The sequence below is a fragment of the Macaca fascicularis genome, chromosome 8 (genome assembly GCF_037993035.2).
Source record: "Macaca fascicularis isolate 582-1 chromosome 8, T2T-MFA8v1.1".
NCBI classification, from domain to species: Eukaryota; Metazoa; Chordata; class Mammalia; order Primates; family Cercopithecidae; genus Macaca; species Macaca fascicularis.
In genome coordinates, this window is record NC_088382.1 from 118,747,100 (window position 1) to 118,771,642 (window position 24,543).

Here is a 24,543-nt window from a genome sequence, read left to right on the forward strand (position 1 = left end):
AAGAAGTATGATTGCTGGACCATATGGTAAGAGTATGTTTAGTTTTGTGAGAAACTTCAAACTGCCTTCCAAAGTGACTGTATCATTTTGCATTCCACCGGTAATGAATGAGAGTTCCTGTTGCTCCACATCCTAACCAGCATTTGCTGTTGTCAGTGTTCTGGATTTTGGCCATTCTAATAAGTGTGCAATGGTATCTTATTGTTGTTTAATTTGCATTTCTCTAATGACATATGATGTAGAACATCTTTTCATATGCTTATTTGTTATCTGTATTAGTTTATTCTCATGCTGCTAATAAAGACATATGCAAAACTGGGTAATTTATAAAGGAAAGAGGTTTAATTGACTCACAGTTTCACATGGCTGGGGAGGCCTCACAATCATGGCAGAAGTTGAATAAGGAGCAAAGTCATGTCTTACATGGTAGCAGGCAAGAGAGCTTGTTCAGGGGAACTCTCATTTATAAAACCATCAGATTTCATAAGACTTACATTCGCCCCTTTAATCTACAGCTGGGGCACAGAGCACCAAGTCGCAAGATTGCACAAAGCAGCAAGGCCCTGGGCCTGGCCCGTAAAGCCATTTTTTCCTCCTAGGCCTCCAGTCCTGTGGTAGGAGGGGCTGCATGAAGTTCTCTGACATGCCCTGGAGACCTAGGCCTCCAGTCCTGTGGTAGGAGGGGCTGCACGAAGTTCTCTGACATGCCCTGGAGACATTTTCTCCATTACCTTGGCGATTAACATTTGGCTCCTTATTACTTATGCAAATTTCTGCCACAAGCTTGAATTTTTCCTCAGAAAATAGGTTTTTCTTTTCTATCACATAGTCAGGCTGCAAATTTTCCAAACTTTTATGCTCTGTTTTCCTTTTAAACATGAGTTCCACTTCCAAATCACATCTCAAGAGTCACCTTTACTCCAGTTCCCAACAAGTTCCTAATCTCCATCTGTGGGCTGTAGAGGAAGCAAGGCACCAACATCTTCTCAGCTTCTGGTGAGGCCTCAGGAAGTTTCCAATCATGGTGGAAGGCAAAGGAGGAGTTGGCAGGCTACATGGCCAGAGCAGGAGCAAAGGAGAGAGAGCTGGGAGGGGAGGGGACATGCACTTTTAGATGAACAGATCTCGTGAGAACTCACTCACTTTCCCAAGGACAGTTCCAAGAGGATGGTGCTAAACTATTCATGAGAAGTCCACCCCCATGATCCAATCACCTCCAACCAGGCCCCACCTCCCACATTGGGGATTATAATTCAACATGAGATTTAGAGGGGAAACATATAGAAACTCTATCAGCAATTTCCACACATGGCCAAACTGATCTCTTAAAATGTAAATCAGATTATATCATTCCCCTTCTTAAATCCTTCCAATATCTTACCATGACACCCATAATAAAGTCTAGGTCCTTAACATGGCACACAAAAGTACTCCAAGTCTTGTCTCCTACCTACCTCACTTACCACTCTCCAGCCACACTGACCTTCTTCCTACTCCTCCAAATGTTAGACTCATTTGTGTTTCAAGACCTTTATACTTATTCATGCCATTCAAGTCTTTACCTAAATGTCATCCCCTTTAGAAATTATTCTCTCATTATCCTATCAAAATTGGCTTTCCCCTTGCTCCCCTCCATCACTCTCTAGCCCCTTAATTTGCTTTGTTTTATCATAATACTTACCATCCATCACCTGAAAATAATTATTTATTTATAAGTTTATCTATCTTCTCATTCCTCATGCCCATCCTCAGGAAATTATAAACTATCGCTTTGTTCAAGAAATACTGTTGAATGAGGAAAGAAATGAGTTTTCTTATCCAATAGAGTCAATTAGTGACAAATTAAAGTTGATTTTGTCTCAGAACTTTCAGAATAAGCATCTAAAAACTTTTTTAAATGCTTAAAGAGGAACGCTTTGATTTCTCTGAGTTATCTAAAAAATGGTCTTGTGTGGGTTTTTGATGGATATAAAATGGAAAAATGATTGAGACTTATTTTTACCCTAAATTAAAGGAGATTAGCATTTAACTTTTTAAACGTGCTAATTGATGGAAGGCAAAAGTTCAACAGTACCTCTTGAATATTTACTATCTGTGACACATTTTTTCTAGTTACTAGAGACTAGTTCCTGGAGATACTGTAATGAACAAAGCAGATACCATAAAATTTCTCTTCCTTCCTTTACCCTTGCATTCATTTTCCATCTCAGCAATATTCTTTACAATGAGAGTTTGGACTAATGTTTTCCCTTTCTATTTACTTTTTAAAGGAGGCAGTAGAGCATAATGGATGAGAGCCATGCTCTTGTTTTTAGACTGTGAGAATGTGGCAAGTTACTTGGCCTCTCTGCACTTCAGTTGAACAGAGATGAAAAAAACAGTGCCTACATCATGTTATTGTGAAGATTAAGTGTGTTAATACATGAAAGCCCTTGGAACAGTACTTAGCAATAATGTGGTGCTCAATAATTGCTAGTCAGGATTATAATCATCATAATAAAACATTCTATATAAGGCTTGTCTATTAGTATTATTGGACAAATGTAATGTTGAACTATCTTGTGATAACATGGATGGATTTGTGAATTCAACATTTTATTAAGTACTTCAAAATAATGTGGAAAGCCTGATTTGCGAACACATAAATGTGAATAGGGATACAACCATTGAACAATAAGGAAGGCAGGGCAAAATGGGGACATGTAGGCAGGCTGGTAGACTTGTTAGTGGGAAAATATTCACCTTGAAATAATCATTCAGCAAATATTTATTAAGTTCTTACTATGTGCCAGGCATCATACTAGGTGCCCCTAGCCTAAACAATAGTACTGAACCATACACAATCCCTGCTATCCTGGGGTCTCATTCTAGAGAGTCTGAGGTGAGGCAAATAGGTAAGGAAGAAGCTAGGGAAGGCTTGAAGGGAGAGTAAAAATTGGAAAAAAATTAGGGAAATATGAAGTTTTGATGCTACATTGAGAATATATTTGAGTTTTAAATGAATTTAAAGTATGGCTAATTGGTCCAGTTGTATAATTTCTCAAATAGCATTCAGCTATTCTGGTATAAGCACAGAGAAGGTGGAGAGCTGAGTTCAAGCAGTGGTTGGCTGGATTTTCAGCAGATGACTTTCAAATGAGAAATTCTAATGACTGGTCATAAAATGTAAGCTGGGTAGGCAGCAGTGATGGTAAGAGTAGTTAGATGGGAGAAAAATGATAGGATTAAAAAATTAAAAGTCTAGATGGTGTAAATTAAGAGTTTCAGTAGGAGTAATACAGTGAGGCAGCTGGAGAATGAGAGAGGACTACTTGAAGAATTTGAAAGTGGTGCATTTACTGGGGATAAGGTATTAAGGGGCAACACAGAATTGTGAAACTAAAATGGAAGCAAAGATCGTTTTGGGAGAAGGTCAAGAAAAGTGGGCCAAGATGCTGGATGGGTCACTCAGAGGTTATTGAAACTGCTGAGAATAAAGGCAGGGGTAGGCATAGAAGGGAAGGAAGTGAACCAGAAGCTCAAACTCAAATATCTACCAGGACCACATACATGCATGAAGCAACCACGAGAGCCTGCTCCTCAGCCTGCTCCAGCTGAATGTTGCCAGGCAGGAATGTGGACTCAGTATTGCCAAAGTTTATAGCTTTTTCTAGAAATTTTTTTTGAACCACTTTGTGAAGACATGAATATATTGCCTATCCCACAAAATCAACACCCATTCATTACAAGTAACTGAAAAAATTGAGTCTGAACAATTTTTAAAATGTATCATCTTGCAACAGACCTCTTCAAAATTGTCCAAGATAGTTTACCCCAAGTCTTCATTTTTTCTCCCAGTTTATTCACCCAAATTCTTTATGGTTTATTGGAAACGCAGTCAATATTTAAAGTGCTGTTTCTATGAACTCAAAGTTCGCATAAAATCTACATCAAAGATTGGAAGTAAGTAGGATCCTTTAGTGGTCTAGCTCATTTGCTTCTCCAAAAAGGATAATTTTTCAAGAGACAAGAATTTATCCAACATAATGTTAAACACATGAAAGTTAAGTGATTACACAGGCTTTCTCTGGGGTCTCCACTAGTCAACTTACAGTTGACTTTTACTTTACTTTGGGGAGAGTTGGTTATAATTCTCAGTCATTTTTCCCATTATATTACTGTTATACAGATTAAATAACCTAAATCCTTTTATTTTCTCATCCATTTTGTTTTTTAACTTTTGAATTGTTACCCTAGTTCCCTTTTAAGCTATTGGGGGGTACAGAGGGAGACAATACTGGAGCCATCATGCTCACCTTCCTATCTAATTATGACATCTCTAGTGGTGTTATCAGGTAAAACTCAGAGTCCAGGTTCAGCGTGTTTCACTCTTGGTTCCCTCAAAGAGAGTTGTTGGCTTTGGGGTCATAATCAGTATTGGGAACACTCTCACCTACAACCTTGCTGAGTCAAGAGGTAAGTAAACTTTTTGCTGAAACAACAAAAGAATGGAACATAGAAAATAGACATTTTCTTTTTCACTTTCATAGGTTGAATTTATCACTCTGCAAAGCAAAAAAAAATTGTCTGATGATACTATGATTTTTCTAAAACCAGAAAAATTATTGCACAAAAGTCTCTGAGTTGGAAAACAGTTTCTTACAGATCTGGAGTTGTGCTGCAGTAATTCTGTTTTTGATGATCAAAGTATCCTTAGCCAATCAGCTTCCCTCTAGTAGGGTCAAGGAAACTAATCAAACCCACATTATAAACAACACTGAGAACAGAAGTAGAAAGAAATGAGGAAAGCAAGCATAATGTATAATTGCTATTATTAACAGGTGGTGGGAAAAAGGAAGCCTCTGCTTAGCAGAAGGTCTATTTAGTGTTCTAAGCATATGATGGCCATCAGAGACATGGCAGAAAGTGAGGGAAGCAGCCTAGTTTCAGTAATGAGCTCAGACAAGGAAGCAGTTTGTACCCATATCCCACAGTGTGTAGAAGACATTCAAAAGGTAGCTTAATTTACGAAGCCTTAGCTACCTCTGGCTCCTTTTGCATGGCAACAGCAGGTTGAAATTAATGGGTAAGTTTTACTTTCAAGCAGCAGCTCTGGGAATTTGGACTTCTTCAAGATCTATTTGTGGCTTTGTACTACTTGGACTTTAGTTACTAAAATAGTCTGAGTTAATTCTTGCTTTCCAAGATGAAGTTTCAGTCATATGAGATGAATCAAATACAAATGATTACTTAAAAAAGGTATTTTGACAAAGTCTCGGAATCACATGGTTTTCTTCCACATATTTCTTCACCATATGCCTCACTCATTCCTTCCTTCCTTAGCCATAATTTAAAAACAGTGGTCCCCACCTTTTAATCCAGTTCTTTGCTATTCCCTCATTCCTGCATTGATCTTTGTCCACCTTCACCAAGACACAGAAACTGGTAAATGTGACCAGTGACCAATACCCTTTTCAGTCTTTATCTTACTTTGTTCTCCTGTTTCTGATCATGTGGATTTATGTTTCTTGAAATGCTTTTAAAATAGAACTTATTTGAGGTCATTGTTTTGGACTGAGCTCTTGTACTAGGCCCCAACAGATCAGACCAAACCAGAATGGAGTCATTCATACTAGCTGCTATGTAATCAAACTTAACTTTGAAAAGGGTCAGAATGGCTAATAAAAGCTAATTAGATCTTTCAACTCAATTTGTTGAAATTTTGTTCTTTGACACTCTTTACTTCCCAGACTTTTGATGTATATTCTCTTTAATTATTCCCTGAGTCTCCTACTTCTGTCTGCTCTTTAAAATACTTTTGCTCATTCTATTTTCTATAATCAACTGTTCTAAACCATATTTTACTGCTTCAAACACCACTTATGCAATACTAATACTAACGTACAAGTTGTATTTCTAGATCTGCCCCTTCTGTGAGTTCAGACTTGAATATCCAACTGCCTGCTGGATACATCAGTGTACTTGTCCTATGGGCATACAAACAAACAAATCCCTCATATTCTTACCTTCTCTTTTGCTCCAATTTCACTAGATGCTACCAAAATTCACCCAGATACCCAAGCCAGAGGCCATATAAATTTGTTGATGCTTCCTAAGACTTCACTCTTCACCATCTCTACCTTCATTTCAACACCTCTGATAAAATGCAAACATAATCACCAAGAAGTGTTGGTTCCATCTGCAAAAGAGTTCTACTCTCTATTACCTCACTTGGGAAAAATACAGTCAATATTTTGATGCCGATGCCAATTCCAAGCCATAGATGTTGGAATTGTCTGAAAAAAACCGTCAAAGCAGTGATTACAAAAATGCTCCAACAAGCAATTCTTACAAAAATTTTATTGGCTCTATCAATTATTGAAAGAGATAGGTTAAAATCTCCTGCTATGACTGTGGTTTTGTCAATACTTCAATAAATTCTAAGTGGGTAAAAGACTTTAATATAAAGAACTGTGGCAGGACTTTTCCTTAGTTTAGCTAAAGATGAGGTCCTCGTCCGTCTCATGACCATGAAAATTTAGGCTTGCAGGCAGTCTGAAGGGTGAGTAAAGCAGGGTTTTATTGAGTGAAAAGGAAGAAAAGGGGGAAACGGACTCTTGCTAGGCCAGCGCCCCTGCTAGAGCACTTCCCGTCAGGCCTTTAGAACCTGAGGTTCCACACAGGAAGAAGAGAGGCCAGGCTCCTCCCCCATTGCAGAGTGCTGGAATTTCCTGAGGCTCCACTGCAGCGGGCAGGCTATTTGGAGTTTCTCCAGGGACCCCCCTCCCACCTGGCTGTCTCAGAACCATATAACCACAAAATCTGTGCCAGTTCCTCAGTCTTTCCTTGCTTATTATGAACTTGATACTTTTGAAAGGTACTAATCAGTTATTTTGTACAATATCTCTTAAATTGGGATTTTCTGATGTTTTCTCCTGATTAGATTGAGCTTGTACATTTTTGGTAAGACTACCACAGAATGGATGTACCTTTATTTTTTCCTCTGTAATTAATATCATGGGGGGTGATATTTTGAGACTGTGCAAACATTCCATTTCTCCTCAAACATTAGATCACAAATTTCAGCATTGATTGATGGTTCTTGCCTGCAACAGTTATTATTTTGGTATTTTCCTGGTGACTTTCTATATTCCTCATTCTGCCTACATTTATTAATTGGAATTCTTCTGTAAGGAAGAGCTGTGCCTTCTTCCTTTATAATTTGTTCATACAATGTATTTATATCAGTATGGACTCATGCATTTTTCTTTTATTCTTTAAATTATAATCTAATAACTATTTTTCTTGTTGTTGTTGCTGTTGTTGCTCAAATTGTTCCAGCCTTGGCCATTGGGAGATCTTTCTGATTGGCTCCGAGCTTTCCCAATATGACCCATTCCTGATCCTTTTTGAATCTGTAAAAACTTTCAGGTACTCTAAGATGTTCCAGACTCATCTTGTATTTTTGATGTCCCAGACCTGCAATCAAGCGCTTCTTTAAGAAGTCCTGGTTCTTATTGGAGAATTGTACATCATGCTCCAATAGAACCATTATCTTGGTGTACTCATTCTTACTGGGCTGTCATTTGTTCTAGGCTCACTTAGTGAACACAGAATACACACACACACACGCACACACACACAGGCACATACATAGCAAATTTCTTTATCTATCTCAATACATACATTTAAAAAACAATCAGTTTGTACCAATACCTCAGATTTCAAAGATTTCTATCCTTCTCCCTTTCCTTATTTGTAACTTCTTTCTCTGACAGTGGGAAATCTGGCTCTTGATATCTAAGCTATATTTACTTATTAATTAAACCTTACTATATACATAGCTTGTGAATTGCCAACCCATGCATTTGTGGACAATTCTTTCTGTTTTTATCCCGCTGAAATTCTGTTTTGCAAAGTAGGTTAGTTCTTTACTATTCCATCTCTCAGTATGGTTACATTCATTTATAACTCAGTTACGTTTCTTTGCTCTTTTTTCCCCCAAAACAAATCTTTTATAATGAAAAAAATAGGATTATTTTTTAGTCTATGTTTCCTTTTAAGTTCCTCCTACATACAGATCTTTTGTTGATTTTAAGTATACATATAATAAAATTCACTTTTTATGGTGCAGTTTTTATAGGGTTTGACAAATGCATGGACTTTTAAGTTCACCACCACAGTCATGGTACAAAATATTTCTATCACCCAAAAAATTCCCTTATAAATAAGCATTTTAATATGACAAATTTTAAAAAGAAAAAAGACTAACCATAAATAAGACAATTAAGATTTTAACTCCGTAAAATATGCTTCAAGTTGTTGATTTTTAAAATTGGTTATTTTATCTTAATATTTTGTTCTTAAAATATCATGTTTGGTTTTACAAATTTTATAGTCTTCACTGAGATATATTTTAAATTAACCTTATCAGGGTCTAATTTATAAAAACTAAACTGCACCTATTTAAAGTATAAAATTTTTTGAAGAAGAGGCAGAGGAGGTGAGAAATAAGGGAAAATCAGAGAGATTTGAATTGTGAGAAGGATTCAAACAGCCAGTGTTGTCTTTGAATATGGAGAAAGGCAGCTTTCACCAAGGAATGCAGGAGGCCCTCTAGAAACTGAGAACGATGTCCAGTGCCCGGTAAACAGCCAGCAAGAAAAAAGGGACCTCAGTCCTATAACTACATTATTTACAACTGAATTCTGACAGCAACTTGAATGAGCTTCGAAGTGGATATATTCCCAGAACCTCCAGAAAGGAACACACCTTGTTGCTATCTGGATTTTAGCCCTGTGACAGGAAAGCAGCTAAGCCTGCCAGACTTTTGACCTACAGAATTATAGGATAATAAATTTATATCATATTAAGCCCCCAAATTTGATATAGTTTGTTGCAGCAGCAATAGAAAACTAATACCACGGAAAACTGATGAAACCCAAAAAAGTCCGTAGTTTTAGTAATATACCAATGTTACTGTCTTACTTTTAACAAATATACCAAATGGTTATGTAAGATGTTGACACCAGGGGAAACTGGGTGAATGGTTTACAGGAGCTCTCTGTATGCTGCAACTTTTCTGTAAATTCAGATTTATTCAGAAATAAAATGTTCATTATAAAAAAACTATGAATTCTGATAAATATATATGCCTGTGAAACCAGCACTAGAATCAAGATGCAGAACATTTCTAACAACTGCAAATGTTTTCTCATGCCTCTTTGCAATCATTCTCTCCCTCCACTTTCACCATAGGCAGCCATTGATCTATTTTGTGTTCCTATAAAAATTTTATAGATGTATTCCATGTTAATTTTTCTATTAGTTTACTGGTGTATTAGTCAAGGTTCTCTAGAGGGACAGAACTAACAGATATATATATATGAAGGGGAGTTTATTAGGAGAATTGACTCACACGATCACAAGGTGAAGTTCCACAATAGGCCAACTGCAAGGATGCCAGTCGGAGTCCCAAAACCTCAAAAGTAGGGAAGCCAATAGTGCAGCCTTCAGTCTGTGGCCAAAGGCCTGAGAGCCCGTGGCAAATCACTGGTGTAAGTCCAAGAGTACAAAAGCTGAAGAACCTGGAGTCTGATGTTCGAGGGCGGGAAGCACCCAGCACGAGAGAAAGATGAAGGCCAAAAGACTTAGCCAGTCTAGTCTTTCCATGTTCTTCTGCCTGCTTTTATTCTGGCCACGTTGGCAGCTGATTAGATTGTGCCCACCTAGGTTGAAGGTGGGTCTGCCTTTCCCAGTCCACTTACTGACTCAAATATTAATCTCCTTTGGCAACACCCTCAGAGACACAGCCAGGAACAATATTTTGCATCCTTCAATCCAATCAAGTTGACACTCCATATTAACCATCACAAATAGCTATGTTTTTTGCATTCATTTTTAGTTGCTCTATGAATTATGTGCATCTTTAACTTATCCCAATCTACTTAGAGTTAATATTTAATTATTTCAGATGAAACACAGGAAACTTACAACAATTATAATTTCACGTACCCCTATCTTTAGTACTGTTGTTATACATATGTATCAGTGGATATAGATACAGATGTGTGTGCATGTGTGTTACAAAACCAACAGTACAGTGTTATGTTTGCTTTATAATGTTTGTTTTAAATTATGTCAAAACAAAAAGAAGACAAAAAAAGCAAAAAAAAAATTTTAATGTTATAAGTCCTTGAAAAAATTGAGAAGAAAAGCTAAATATATATATAATTACATTTCACCACCAGCTTATCATTTCCAGTATTTTTCATTTCTTCTCATATATTTGAATTATTATCTGGAGTTATTTTCTTTCTACCTGATAAACTTTCTTCAGTATTTGTTGTACAGATCTGCTGGTTCCTAACTGAGTTGTTTACTTGAAAATTTCTGTATTTTATGTTGATTATTGAAGGTTAGTTTCACAAGACAAAAAATGATTGGTTCCCAGGCATTAATGATATTATTGTTTCCTTGTCTGTAAAATGTCACCTTTTTTTGGTTACTTCCAAGATTTCTTTTAATCTTTGGCTTTCATCAGTCTGACTCTAATACACCAACATATATTCTTCCTATTTATTCTGCTAGAATTCCATGGAACTTCTTGGATCTGTAAGCTGATGCTTTCCACCAAATTTGGAAAGGTTTCACCTATGATTTTCTCAAATATTTTTAAGCTCCTTTCTTTCTCTCTTCTTCTGGGACCCTGATTACCTATATATTGAAATGCTTGGTAGTGCTTCAGTGGTCTTTGAAGATCTGTTCATTTCTCCGTAAAACAAAATATTGACACATGTTACAACACAGACAGACCCTGAAAACTGGTGAAAGAACCTAGGCATAAAAGGCCACATACTGTATGAACTTATTTAAATGAAATGTCCTTAACAGGCAAGTTTAAAGAGACAGAAAGTAGAGCAGTAGGGGATGTAGGGAGGAGGGAAAAGGTGTAGGACTGCTAATGGTTATAGGGTTTCCTTTTAGGGTGATGACAATGTTCTGGATTAGATAGTGATGATGGTTTCACAACCTTGTGAACATACTAAAATCCATTGAACTATACACTTTGAAAACTGTGAATTTTATGGTATGTAAATTGTTTCTATTTTAGAAAAGGGGGAGGGGGGAAGAGGAAAATATTCCAACAAAGGAGATCAAGAAATAGAGAGGTAGAGAAAGAACTAGGAGGTAATCAGAAAAGAAGACAGAAAAGAGCTTCAAGGAGTGAGTTTTCAACAGTGTCAAATATGGTGGGTAGAGGACTGAAAAATAACTATTGGACTGGGAACTGGGATATAATCTGTCATCTTAGTGAGAGGCCTTTCAGTGGGTTGGAGAGAGAAACCAAGGAACAATGTATGAAGAGGAAAATGGAAAACAAGAAATAGAAATAGCAATTATCTGTTATTTCTTCTGGAAGCTTTACTTGGTAGGAAAAAAATAGATAAAATGAGGTATATGTTTTTATATAAAAAATAATTTTCTCAGCTTTCAATTATTTTACATATAACCAATGAAACTATGAAAAAACAATTATAATTGAGATAATTTAGATTTTTTTTGAAAAAGAATAGTTTTTCCTGGCATCATTTAACCCCGTATCATTATTTAATATCAATATAAAATGCATAGTGGTTTTCCTATAGTTAACAGGCTTTAGAATAATTCCTATTTTATGTTTGATTTCCTACTGAAGTTGTTCTATTGCTTCATACTACCTTAGTATTTTGGTAATATGCCAAGGCTATGAAAATTCTTTCTCCAATATAAAGATTAAGTAATGCATCACCTAAAGGTACATATTTCCTTTTCTATTTTCTGTCCTTTCAAAATGCCTATACATTGCAATTGGTTTGTAGTGAAAAGTAATAAAATATAATAAAGTATAAATAAATTTCAAAAGAAAGGGTTAATGTGATTTAAGTTACTGCCAATTTAAGTGCCTTAAGTTTGGCTTATTACACTTTTCAGTAAGAAAGTTTCATTAAATTTGTTCTGTGCTTTTTTTATAGACAATTTTACATTTTTTACGAACACTTAAAAAACTTAGGAATAGCAACTCTCACCAAATAACTTGACTCTATATTTTTTACAGATCTCTTTTCTATACCTCAAATAGTCCTCAAAAGACCAAGGCAAAAACATTTAATATACATTTCTATACATTTAACTCATTCAAAGGGAGGATTATGTTCATGCTCTTCATGTGCTCATTTGTTTCCCTGATAGAAAACAAAAACAAAAAACTAGCAGCTGAGACAAATACAAACGATCCTTCACCATCTTTAACTGTATGTTCTCTAAGAAAGGAATTTTTTTACCATGGTCATTTCATTTCCCTGAACCTGTCTTCTTGTCTATAAAACGTAGAGATTGGATCAAGAGGTCCGTGGACATTCACACCCTCTCTGTACTCAGGAACGAGCTTTTCCCTGATAGATGCTTGTGCCAGTCATTTATATATTGTATCTGAGCTCCAAATTTGTTCTTTTGTGCTCCACTCTGATACTGTGGGGCTTCCAGGACTGCCTTGTCATCTGTCTTCCAGTTTCTCTGAAAGCAAAGTTTCTCAGTGGCAGCACTACTGACATTTTGGGCTGTATAATTGTGTGTCGATGAGAGCTATCCTGTGCAGTGGTAGGATGCTAAGCAGGATCCCTGGCCTCTACCATCAGATGCCAACAACATTTTCCACCCACGTTGTGAAAACCAAAAAGTCTCCAGGCATTGCCAATGTTCCCTGGAGAGCAAAATCACCTTAGCTGAGAAACATTGTGCTAGAGGGAAACTGGACCAACGGAGAAGGACTTCTGTACTTTGTTCCCATTCCTGTCAGTATTGCTTCAGTGGTAGCAGTTGCTCTCATTTCCAGCATCTTTTGGCAATACCAGAATTGACCTCATTATGCCCCCTCAGGGACATCCGTGGCAGCCACAACTGGGAAGTGCCATCTTCAAAGTTCTGATCATCAGCTCCTCAGGGCCTCTGCTCTAAGCTGCAAGGGGACCCCAACTCTGCCCTACTTTATTCAACAGACATTTACTGAACATCTACAAATAGACTGGCACTGTACTAGGCCTTGGGAATAAAAGGTAAACAATGCACTCCCTGATATGTGGGTAATAAAGAACAGAGTTATCAAGAGCCAACTGTAGACAGATTAAGTACCTGCAAAATTGTTTTCCAATCCAGTGTTTCATTTGACACCCCACAGATCAGTGTCAAGAGGTGCACTGTGTTATCTCATCTCCAGCAGTTTTAATTGTTTTTGGCACGTCCTATTTCTTTAGTTTAGCTTTTAAATGGAAAGCACACACATTCTGACTCATTCATTTTTATCACTACCAAAGATGCAAGTAACTTCATTATTTTACAGTTGCCAAATTATTAGTAAAGGTAGAAAGAGCTTAGAAAACATAAATCTCTGTCAAACAACTTTGTTACAACTTGGAGGAAATAAGCCAGGTTTATTTAGAGAAATGGATGGAGAGTGAGGGAAAGATAGAAGCTGGGAACCAGTGATGGTAAATGTTTAAAATTTCACAAAATCCTTCAAGATTGATTTAAAAACACAGAGATGTCATATGATGAGTAATGGAAAATTTTAAAACTCTTTTTAAGCCTCCTGGTTTCATAAGAGACTTCGAAAATTCCAAATTTTCTTTTCTGCTTGAATATGCCTGGTGAGACAAAGAATAGACCTTATTTAGTCACTATCTTGCCTTTTGATCTTGTTTGTTTTGAGACCAGTAACAAACGGCCTCTTCTTTCTTTTCTTCTGTGATGGAGTGGCCCTAACAGTGCCGTAACTAGGATACTTACTAGCAAATACCAGCAACTGAACTCAACTTAGCAAAGGCAAAAAGAAAAATTTATTATAAGGGTGTTTGGGGATCTCACCAATATGAGGAAGGTACTGGGTTTAGGGAATGAAATTCATTAGAAATCTTGATATTGTCTTTCCTTCACATATATTTATGTTATTTTCTTAAATCTCCTTATAATAAGTTTTCTAACAAAAACTCTCAAGATTTATAGGGTCCAGCTTCAGTCACTGGAGAATAACTGATGTGATGTGATCTGTTCCAAAGTCCAAAACTATAAGGGAAGAATCTCAGGTTGTATCCAAGCTCGTGACCCATCAAATGTGACCTAGATAGGGTCATTTAGGAATAATTTTAGAGCTCAGTTAATAGAGACAGTAGTTATTCCTAGGAACATCAGGAAATGGTAACAGAGGTACAATTCATCTGACCATTTAGGGATGGGCAGAAATTTGTCAAGTGAAGAGCATCCCATGCATACCTGCTGAAGGAACCGCTTCTGCGGGAGTATTGGAAGAGTACACTTTTCTGTGTGATTTGAAGATAGGGTACCTGGTACATAGGAGCAGGAGATAAGCTGCAGAGAAGTTGGCCTAGTTTGCAAAAGGCTTAATATGCTGTCAAGATCTTAATACGCTGTGTTACAGAGATTAAACTCAATCATAGAAACAACAGGGAGATAAAAGAGGTCTCTGATAAATGGCTATTACAATAGTCTCCAGACTCTAACCTAAAACAGTGACTCCTAACTAGGAGAAATTTTGTCTCCTGAGGGGACATTTGGCAATATGTGGAGACATTTGTTTATCGGTACCTGAGGAATGCTACTGATACCTAGAGGGTAAAGGCCAAGGATGCTGCTAAAAACCCTACAACGCACAGTACAGCCTCCACCACAAATAATTCTCCAGTCCAAAATGTGAGTGGTACTGAAGTTGAGAAATCTTAGTCTGAGATCACAGCTGTGAGTTCAGGAACTAAAAACCTTTTAAAGAGAACCTTCTAAAATGGGTTAGATGTGGGGGTAAGAAAATTAGACAGAGCCACATAGATTCTGCAGCAGCTATCCCAGGAGCTTAGGTGATCATTGATGCCCTTAAATGAGAGCAAGTGAAGCAATGTTTTGTAGAGATGACAATGACACATTCTGATATGTTTCTATCCCATTCATTGCTGTGATGCTCCTACCAGTAAAGTGACAATGGATAATCAGGAAAATTGAATGAGATTGGTTATATATTATATTTTGTTTAGTAATATAGAGTAAGACTCTGCTAGGTCTTCAGCCCAAGGCGCTGCAGGCTGCTGGCTGGTATTTTCTGCCACAGCCCCATGGAGTTTCCTCCTCTTTGCTCCAGGGAGGCCAGCTCTGACCCAACTCAATTAAACTTGTCTCCCTGGTGGAGGAACCACTTGCATAAGAATAAGGGGTTCTTCCCCAGGCATTTTAAAACTGTTTCTTTTCTTTCCCCTTCTCTACACCATCAGCAAGTTCACTTTTAAAGTTTTTTTTTTTTTTCTTTTAGAAGACTTTTTCACTAGGCTGGGCCCGTCAACTATCACTGATTATATTTTCTGCAAAGTTTTGGTTGTAAAATCAAGCCTCTATCTTGTTTTACATCCTTAGGGCATCACTGGTAACTGCTTGGCAAGGATTTGTTTAGCAGTCTTGCCTTAGGGGATGAGCCCTCGCAGGTGGGATATTTGCATATTTTTCCTAGCCCTGTCTCTCTCTTTTTTTCATTTTTTTGAGAAGCAGCAAGGGTTTATTAATTTTATCGATCTTTCCAATGACCCATTTTGACTTTGATGATTTTCTTATTATTTTCTTCTTTCTGTTTCCTTTGGGTTCAATTCCCTCAACTCTTGGTAGCTTAAGGTGGAAGCTTCATTCTTTTATTTTACACCATTCTTCTTTTTGAATAGAAGCACTGAACACAACAGATTCTCTTCTAAGTGCTGCTTTAGCTTCAAAAAGCTGTACTTTAAAAAAAAAATACTGTAAGTTCTGGGATACATGTGCAGAACGTGCAGGTTTGTTACATAGGTATACATGTGCCATGGTGGTTTGCTGCACTCATCAACACGCCATCTAAATTAGGCATTTCTCCTAATGCTATCCCTCCCCTAATTCCTCACCCGCTGAAAGGCCCCAGTGTGTGATGTTCCCCTCCCTGTGTCCATGTGTTCTTATTGTTTAATTCCTACTTCAGTGTTTGGTTTTCTGTTCTTGTATTAGTTTGCTGAGAATGATGGTTTCCAGCTTCATCCATGTCCTGCATCATTTTTCATGGCTGCATAGTATTCCATGGTGTATATGTACCACATTTTCTTTAACCAGTCTATCATTGATGGGCATTTGGGCTGGTTCCAAGTCTTTGCTATTGTGAACAGTGTGGCAGTAAACATACATGTGCATGTGTCTTTATAGTAGAATGATTTATAATCCTTTGGGTATATACGCAGTAATGGGATTGCTGGGTCAAATGTTATCTCTTGTTCTAGATCCCTGAAGAATCACCACACTGTCTTCCACAACGGTTGAACTAATTTACACTCCCACCAACAATGTAAAAGCATTCCTATTTCTCCACATCCTCTCCAGCATCTGTTGTTTCCTGACTTTTTAATGATTGACATTCTAACTGGCATGAGATGGTATCTCATTGTGGTTTTGATTTGCATTTCTCTAATGACCAGTGATGATGAGCTTTTTTTCATATGTTTGTTGGCCACATAAGTGTCTTCTTTTGAGAAGTGTCTGTTCATATACTTTGCACACTTTTTGGTGAGGTTTTTTTCTTGCAAATTTGTTTAAGTTCTTTGTAGATTCTGGATATTAGCTCTTTGTAAGATGGATAGATCGCAAAAATTTTCTCCCATTCTGTAGGTTGGTTGTTCACTCTGATGAGGGTATCTTTTGCTGTGCAGAAGCTCTTTAGCTTAATTAGATCCCATCTGTCAATTTTGGCTTTTGTTGCCATTGCTTTTGGTGTTTTAGTCATGAAGTCTTTGCCCATGCCTATGTCCTGAATGGTATTGCCTAGGTTTTCTTCTAAGGTTTTATGATTTTAGGTCTTACATTTAAGTCTTTAATCCATCTTGAGTTAATTTTTGTATAAGGTGTAAGGAAGGGTTCCAGTTTCAGCTTTTGGCATATGGCTATCTAGTTTTCCCAATACCACTTATTAAATGGGGAATCCTTTCCCCATTTCTTGTTTTTGTCAGGTTTGTCAAAGATCAGATGGTTGTAGATGTGTGGTATTATTTCTGACGGCTCTATTCTGTTCCATTGGTCTATATCTCTGTTTTGGTGTCAGTACCATGCTGTTTTGGTTACTGTAGCCTTTTAGTATAGTTTGAAGTCAGGTAGCGTGATGCCTCCAGCTTTGTTCTTTTTGCTTAGGATTGTCTTGGCTATACGGGCTCTTTTTTGGTTCTATATGAAATTTAAGTAGTTTTTTTCTAATTCTGTGAAGAAAGTCAATGGTAGCTTGATGGGTATAGCACTGAATCTATAAATTACTTTGGGCAGTATGGCCATTTTCATGATAGTGATTCTTCCTATCTATGAGTATGAAATGTTTTTCCATTTGTTTGAGTCCTTTCTTATTTCGTTGAGCAGTGGTTTGTAGTTCTCCTTGAAGAGGTCCTTCACATCTCTTGTAAATTGTATTCCTAGGTATTTTATTCTCTTTGTAGCAATTGCGAATGGGCGTTCACTCATGATTTGGTTCTCTGTTTGTCTGTTATTGGTGTATAGGAATGCTTGTGAGTTTTGCACATTGATTTTCTATCCTGAGACTTTGCTGAAGTTGCTTATCAGCTTAAGGAGATTTTGGGCTGAGACGATGGGGTTTTCTAAATATACAATCATGTCATCTGCAAACAGTGACAACTTGACTTCCTCTCTTCCTATTTGAATACTCTTTTATTTCTTTCTCTTGCCTGATTGCCCTGGTCAGAACTTCCAATATTATGTTGAATGAGAGTGGTGAGAGAGGACATCCTTGCCTTGTGCTGGTTTTCAAAGGGAATGCTTTCAGCTTTTGCCCATTCAGTATGATATTGGCTGTGGGTCTGTCATAAATAGCTCTTATTATTTTGAGATATATTCCATCAATACCTAGTTTATTGAGAGTTTTTAGCATTAAGAGGTGTTGAATTTTATCAAAGGTCTTTTCTGCATCTATTGAGACAATCATGTGGTTTTTGTCATCGCTTCTGTTTATGTGATGGATTACGTTTATTGATTTGTGTATGTTGAACCAGGCTTGCATCCCAGGGATGAAGCCAACTATTACTGACTCAATTTCAGAATTCATTATTGGTTTATTCAGGGATTTGACTTCTTCCTGGTTTAGTCTTGGGAGGGTGTATGTGTCCAGGAATTTATCCATTTCTTCTAGGTTTTCTAGTTTGTTTGCACAGAGGTGTTTATAGTATTCTCTGATGGTAGTTTGTATTTCTGTGGGATCAGTGATGATATCCTCTTTATCAGTTTTATTATATGTATTTGATTCTTCTCTCTTTTCTTCTTTTTTAGTTTGGCTAGCAGTCTATGTATCTTTTGGATCTTTTCAAAAAACCAGCTCCTGGATTCACTGGTTTTTTTGGAGGGTTTTTTGTGTCTCTATCTCTTTTGGTTCTGCTCTGATCTTAGTTATTTCTTGTCTTCTGCTAGCTTTTGAATTTGTTTACTCTTGCTTCTCTAGTTTTCTTGTGATGTTAGGGTGTCGATTTTAGATCTTTCCTGCTTTCTCCTGTGGGCATTTAGTGCTATAATTTTTCCTCTAAACACTGCTTTAGCTGTGTCCCAGAGATTCTGCTACCTTGTGTCGTTGTTCTTATAGGTTTCAAAGAATTTATTTATTTCTGCCTTAATTTTGTTATTTACCCAGCAGTCATTCAGGAGCAGGTTGTTCAGTTTCCATGTAGTTGTGCAGTTTTGAGTGAGTTTCTTAATCCAGGGTTCTAAGTTGATTGCACTGTGGTCTGAGAGACTGTTTGTTATGATTTCCGTTCTTTTGAATTTGCTGGGGGGTGTTTTACTTCCAATTATGTGGTCAATTTTAGAATAAGTGTGATGTGGTGCTGAGAAGAATGTATATTCTGTTGATTTGGGGTGGAGAGTTCTGTAGATGTCTATTAGGTCCACTTGGTCCAGAGCTGAGTTCAAGTGTGGAATATCTTCGTTAATTTTTTGTTAATTTTCTGTTTCATTGATCTAATATTGACAGTGGGGTGTTAAAGTCTCCCACTATTATTGTGTGGGAGTATAAGTCTCTTTGTAGGTCTCTAAGAACCTGCTTTATGATTCTGCGTGTTCCTGTATTGGGTGCATATATATTGAGGATAGTTAGCTCTTCTTGTTGCATTGATCCCTTTACCATTATGTAATGCCCTTCTTTGTCTTTTTTGATCTTTGTTGGTTTAAGTCTATTTTATCAGCGACTAGGATTGCTACGCCTGCTTTTTCTTTCTTTCTTTTTTTTTTTTTTGCTTGGTAAATACTCCTCCATCCCTTTATTTTGAACCTATATGTGTCTTTTCTTGTGAGATGGGACTCCTGAATACAGCACACTGATGGGTCTTTATTTTTATCCACTTTGCCAGTCTGTGTCTTTTAATTGGGGCATTTAGTCCATTTACATTTAAGGTTAATATTGTTATGTGCGAATTTGACTCTGTCATTTGATGCTAGCTAGTTATTTTGCCCATTACTTGATGCAGTTTCTTCATAGTGTCGATGGTCTTTACATTTTGGTACGGTTTGCAGTGGTTGGTACCGGTTGTTCTTTTCCATGTTTAATGCTCCCTTCAGAAGCTCTTGTAAGGCAAACCTGGTAGTGACAAAATCTCTAGCATTTGCTTGTCTGTAAAGGACTGTATTTTTCCTTCGCTTATGAAGCTTAGTTTGGCTGGATATGAAATTCTGGGTTGAAAAAATCTTTTATTTAAGAATGTTGAATGTTGGTCCCCACTCTCTTCTGGCTTGTAGGGTTTCTGCAGAGAAATCCGCTGTTAGTCTGATGGACTTCCCTTTGTGGGCAACCTGACCTTTCTCTCTGGCTGCCCTTAACATTTTTTTCTTCATTTCAACCTTGGTGAATCTGACGATTATGTGTTGGGGTTGCTCTTTCCAAGGAGTATGTTTGTGGGGTTCTCTGTATTTCCTGAATTTGAATGTTAGCCTGTCTTGCTAGGTTGGGGAAGTTTTCCTGGATAATATCCTGAAGTATGTTTTCCAGCTTGGTTACATTCTCCCCGTCACTTTCAAGTATACCAGTCAAACGTAGGTTTCGTCTTTTCACATAGTCCCACATTTCTTGGAGGCTTTGTTCATTCCTTTTCACTCTTTTTTCTCTAATCTTGTCTTTATGCTTTATTTCATTAAGTTGATCTTCAGTCTCTGATATCCTTTATTCTGCTTGTTCAATTCAGCTATTGATACTTGTGTATGCTTAAGGAAGTTCTCAGGTTGTGTTTTTCAGCTCCATTAGGTCATTTATGTTCTTCTCAAAACTGGTTATTCTAGTTAGCAATTCCTCTAACTTTTTTCAAGGTTCTTAGCTTTCTTGCATTGGGTTAGAACATGCTACTTTAGCTTGAAGGAGTTTGTTATTACCCACTTTCTGAAGCCTACTTCTGTCAATTAACCAAACTCATTCTCTGTCCAGTTTTGTTCCCTTGCTGCTGAGGAGTTGTGATCTTTTGGAGGAAAAGAGGCATTCTGGTTTTGGAATTTTCAGGCTTTTTGTGTTGGTTTTTCCTCATCTTTGTGAATTTATATACCTTTGACCTTTGATGTTGATGACCTTTGAATGGGGTTTTGGTGTGGCTGTCCTTTTTATTGATGTTGATGCGATTTCTTTCTGTTTGTTAGTTTTCCTTCTAACAGTCAGGCCCCTCTGCTGCAGGTCTGCTGGAGTTTGCTGGAGGTCAACTCCAGACCCTGTTTGCCTGGGTATCAGCAGCGAAGGCTGCAGAACAGCAAAGATTGCTGCCTTTTCCTTCCTCTGGAAGCCTTATTCCAGAGGGGCACCCACCAGAGGCCAGCTGGAGCTCTCCTGTATGAGGTGTCTGTCGACCCCTGTTGGCAGTTGTTTCTCAGTCAGGAGGCACAGGGGTCAGTCCACTTGAGGAGGCAGTCTGTCCCTTAGCAGAGCTAGAGCGCTGTGCTGGGAGATTCAATGCTGTCTTCAGAGCTGGCAGGCAGAAACGCTCAAGTCTGCTGAAGCTGTGCCCACAGTTGCCCCTTCCCCAGGTGCTCTGTCCCAGGGAGATGGGAGTTTTATCTATAAGCTCCTGACTGGGGCTGCTGCCTTTCTTTCAGAGATGCCCTTTCCAGAGAGGAGGAATCTAGAGAAGCAGTCTGGCTACAATGCTTTGCCAAGCTGCAGTGGGTTCCACCCATTTGGAACTTCATGGTGGCTTTGTTTACACTGTGAGGGGAAAATGGCCTACTCAAGCCTCAGTAATGGTGGACGCCCTTCCCCCTACCAAGCTCGAGCATCCCAAGGTGATTTCAGACTGCTGTGCTGGTCGCAAGAATTTCAAGCCAGTGGATCTTAGCTTGCTGGTCTCTGTGGGGGTGGGATCCACCAAGCTAGACTACTTGGCTCCCTGGCTTCAGCCCCCTTTCCAGGGGAGTGAATGGTTCTGTCTTATTGGCATTCCAGCTGCCACTGGGGTATGAAAAAAAAACTCCTGCAGCAAGCTGGGTGTCAGCCCAAATGGCCGCCCAGTTTTGTGCTGGAAACCCAGGGCCTTGGTGGTATAGGCACCGGAGGGAATCTCCTGGTCTGTGGGTTGCGAAGACTGTGGGAAAAGTGTAGTATCTGGGCTGGAGTACACCGTTCCTAAAGGCACAATCCCTCAGGGCTTCCCTTGACTACGGGAGGGAATCCCTGACCCCTTGAGCTTCCCAGGTGAGGTGACACCCCACCCTGCTTCAGCTCGCCCTCCATGGGCTGTACCCTGTCTAACCAGTACTAGTGAGATGAACTGGGTACCGCAGTTGGAAATGCAGAAATCACCTGCCTTCTCTGTTGATCGCATTGGGAGCTGCAGACCGGAGCTGTTCTTATTTGGCCTTCTAGCCAGATTCCTAGCCTTGTCTCTTAAAGGGCTCCAGCGACTGGGTTTTCTTCCGCCTGTCTGTGTGCGTACTGTGTGTAATGTCTGTTGAAAGAGCTCTAATTAATTTGGCCTAAAGAAAGACATGCACTTGGATCTAGTATTTTTTAAAGGGAAGATAAAATCTGTGGTACCTTTCAGTTCACATGACTTTAATCTTTAAGAAATAAAAACAGCCCTACAGACTGTTAGTAAAATGCAGGTCAGATGCAAGATTTGCTAAGTGTTTTGAGGTTACAAACTGACTTGTGGGTTTTGAGAACTATTTGACTTGTTGGCTTCACAACTGGTAAGGCCTTCGGACATATGGGACATACGAACTATGTTCATATGTCCTTGACTAAGATGGCAAACCTTGGCTGCACTTAGCACACCCTTGACTAAGATGGCAAACCTTGCCTGCACTTAGCACACAAAGCAACTTATCAAATTTTACCTTAAAGTTAAAAATTGCTAGGAGTTAATTGAAACTACTAGAACAAGATTTACATGCAAGGTGTGTAAGAACAGTACAATATGTGTTTTTCTTTTAGTAATAAGTTGTAAGAAGGCATGGAAATGTAAATTTTTGCCTGGGGTTAAAGGATTGTTTTAAATTAAGAAAAAGCTGAAATTTCAAACAAGTGGTGGAAGCATTGTGGAAATTAATCCTGTGGAAGAGGTTCTCTGTGAACATATTAACTAAACATATTAACTAATGTGAACATATTAACTAAATTCAAAGGAGTTCTAAAAGGATTTTGCTTCTTTAAAATTTCTGAGCCATCTTTTTGGCAAAATAAATAACTTATGGTAATCTGACATTCTATTTCATAATATCAAATGCTTTAAACATATTTAACAGCCTTCCCCAAATGAAACTTCAGTTTCAAAATTGTCTTCTCTGGCACCTGGTTTTTTGAATACTTCAGAGGGCCCCTGAAGTGTCCAGAAAAGAGATGTAAACAGGATTATTTGACATGCTTTGGTACACGGGATTGCCAAAATGTTCAATTTAGGTTATATTTTTGTGAATAATGCTAATACATGTTCCAAAGTTGTATGGAATTTTAAAAATTCTAATATCTAATGTATATGCTATCAATCACAATTAAGGTTAAGTTATTGTAAACCATGGAGATAACCAAACTTCTTTGTCAATCATGTTTCTAACTGCAACTACCTTGACCATTTTGGTATTCACAGACAATTGTTGTCTTGTTTTAATCCTTTTTAAAAGACTGTTTATAATAAGCTATAGAACTGTAACAGGTGCTCTCAAATACAATTTCTGATTGTATTTGAGACAATCAGGTTTCTGATAACTTTGGAGATTGTGACATTGGAATAAAGGAAAATGTAGAGGACTCATGAAGAGCTGAAATGCTTATGAATATCAAGCAAAACAAGAGTTAACTAAATGGACTGAACTCAGAAAGCTGGAGCAAACTTTGACTTTTGCTTGGAATATTGCTGATCCTTGTTTTGTCTTTGAGAATCAAGGAAACTTATTTTGAACTATTTACAGTTTTTAATAATTAAGCAAGATATATTCCTATGATCAAAATTTGGAGCATGTTTGTTTCTCTTGGCCTGGCTCCTCCAGAATTTAGAAGCTATCTGAGTATTCTTAATTTATGGCAATATAGTTGTTTGCATCAGTGCAGTAAGAATCAATTTTTCTCTTGCAACAGAATGCAACAGAAAAAACTGGATATTTTACCAAGGCTCTGATTGGAAGGGTATGTTTCCTTTTAAGGAGTCAATCTTGACTTGCAGAGCCAATAAAAAACTCAGTGGGGAAAACTGGCCTCCTACCCTTATTTACAGATTCCCTGAACAGGATTCCTGATCCGTGGTCAGTAAAGAATGTCAGTTTCTAACAGGTCTAGGAGCTCCAAGTTTACCTTGGGACCTTAAGAGGAGAGAATCACCCAACTCACAGGTATTTGATGATGCAGACCCATGACTAGGCTCAGCTTTAAAAGGTCTTATCTGAGATCCTTTGTGGGACAGAGTTCCATCAAACCAATCCAAAAGGCCTATGTAGAAATAATTATTCTTGCTGCATTTTATGCAAATAATCAGGTCAAATGTAAGACCAAGGCACACAAAAAATTAGCTGGATGTGGTGGCACACGCCTGTAGTCCCAGCTACTCGGGAGGCTGAGGCAGGAGAATGGCGTGAACCTGGGAGACAGAGCTTGCCACAAGATCTTGCCACTACTCTCCAGCCTGGGCAACAGAGCAAGACTCCATCTCAAAAAAAGAAAAAAAAAAAAAAAAAAAAAAACAAGAGGGGATGGATAATGTAGAAATCCTGATCAATATCCTAGTTCTGAGCAATTATCCTGCAAATCCTGCCAGGTGATGGGAATGAACAGAATTCTCATCACTCAGAGGTTTCCTTTTTTGGGAAAGTAAGACCAAGGGAGCTAACCAAAGCCAAGCCCCATGCATAACTAACTCTTCGCAAGCATAACTGTAGCCACCAGTTATCTGGGTGTGTCACAAGATATCCTTTCCTCTCTCATTGGAAGAGGACTCAGTCCCACAGTTTCACATTAGCATTGGCTTATGATAAGGAGTCCATCCAATGCCTCCTGAGACACATTTTTGT

The 24,543-nt window shown here is 38.1% G+C and overlaps 1 protein-coding gene across 2 annotated transcripts in view; it reads right to left on the bottom strand.

Annotated features, from left to right (window-relative positions):
• Nucleotides 1–320: 320 nt before the first annotated feature.
• Nucleotides 321–24,543, bottom strand: part of NUDCD1 (NudC domain containing 1) — a 138,472-nt gene continuing 114,249 nt past the window's right edge. Inside the window, exons 11-12 of one of the 2 annotated variants that reach the window (XR_010577455.2) lie at nucleotides 657–1,085; nucleotides 321–595 (exon numbers count right to left, since the gene is read on the bottom strand). Coding sequence is in view for 1 of the 2 variants with exons in the window: in XM_065519536.2 (XP_065375608.1) it covers nucleotides 1,052–1,085 (34 nt within the window). In the remaining variant the exon portion in view is untranslated. Of the gene's footprint in view, nucleotides 1,086–24,543 lie in introns of both variants that reach the window. The other variant, XM_065519536.2, reaches the window with a different exon arrangement.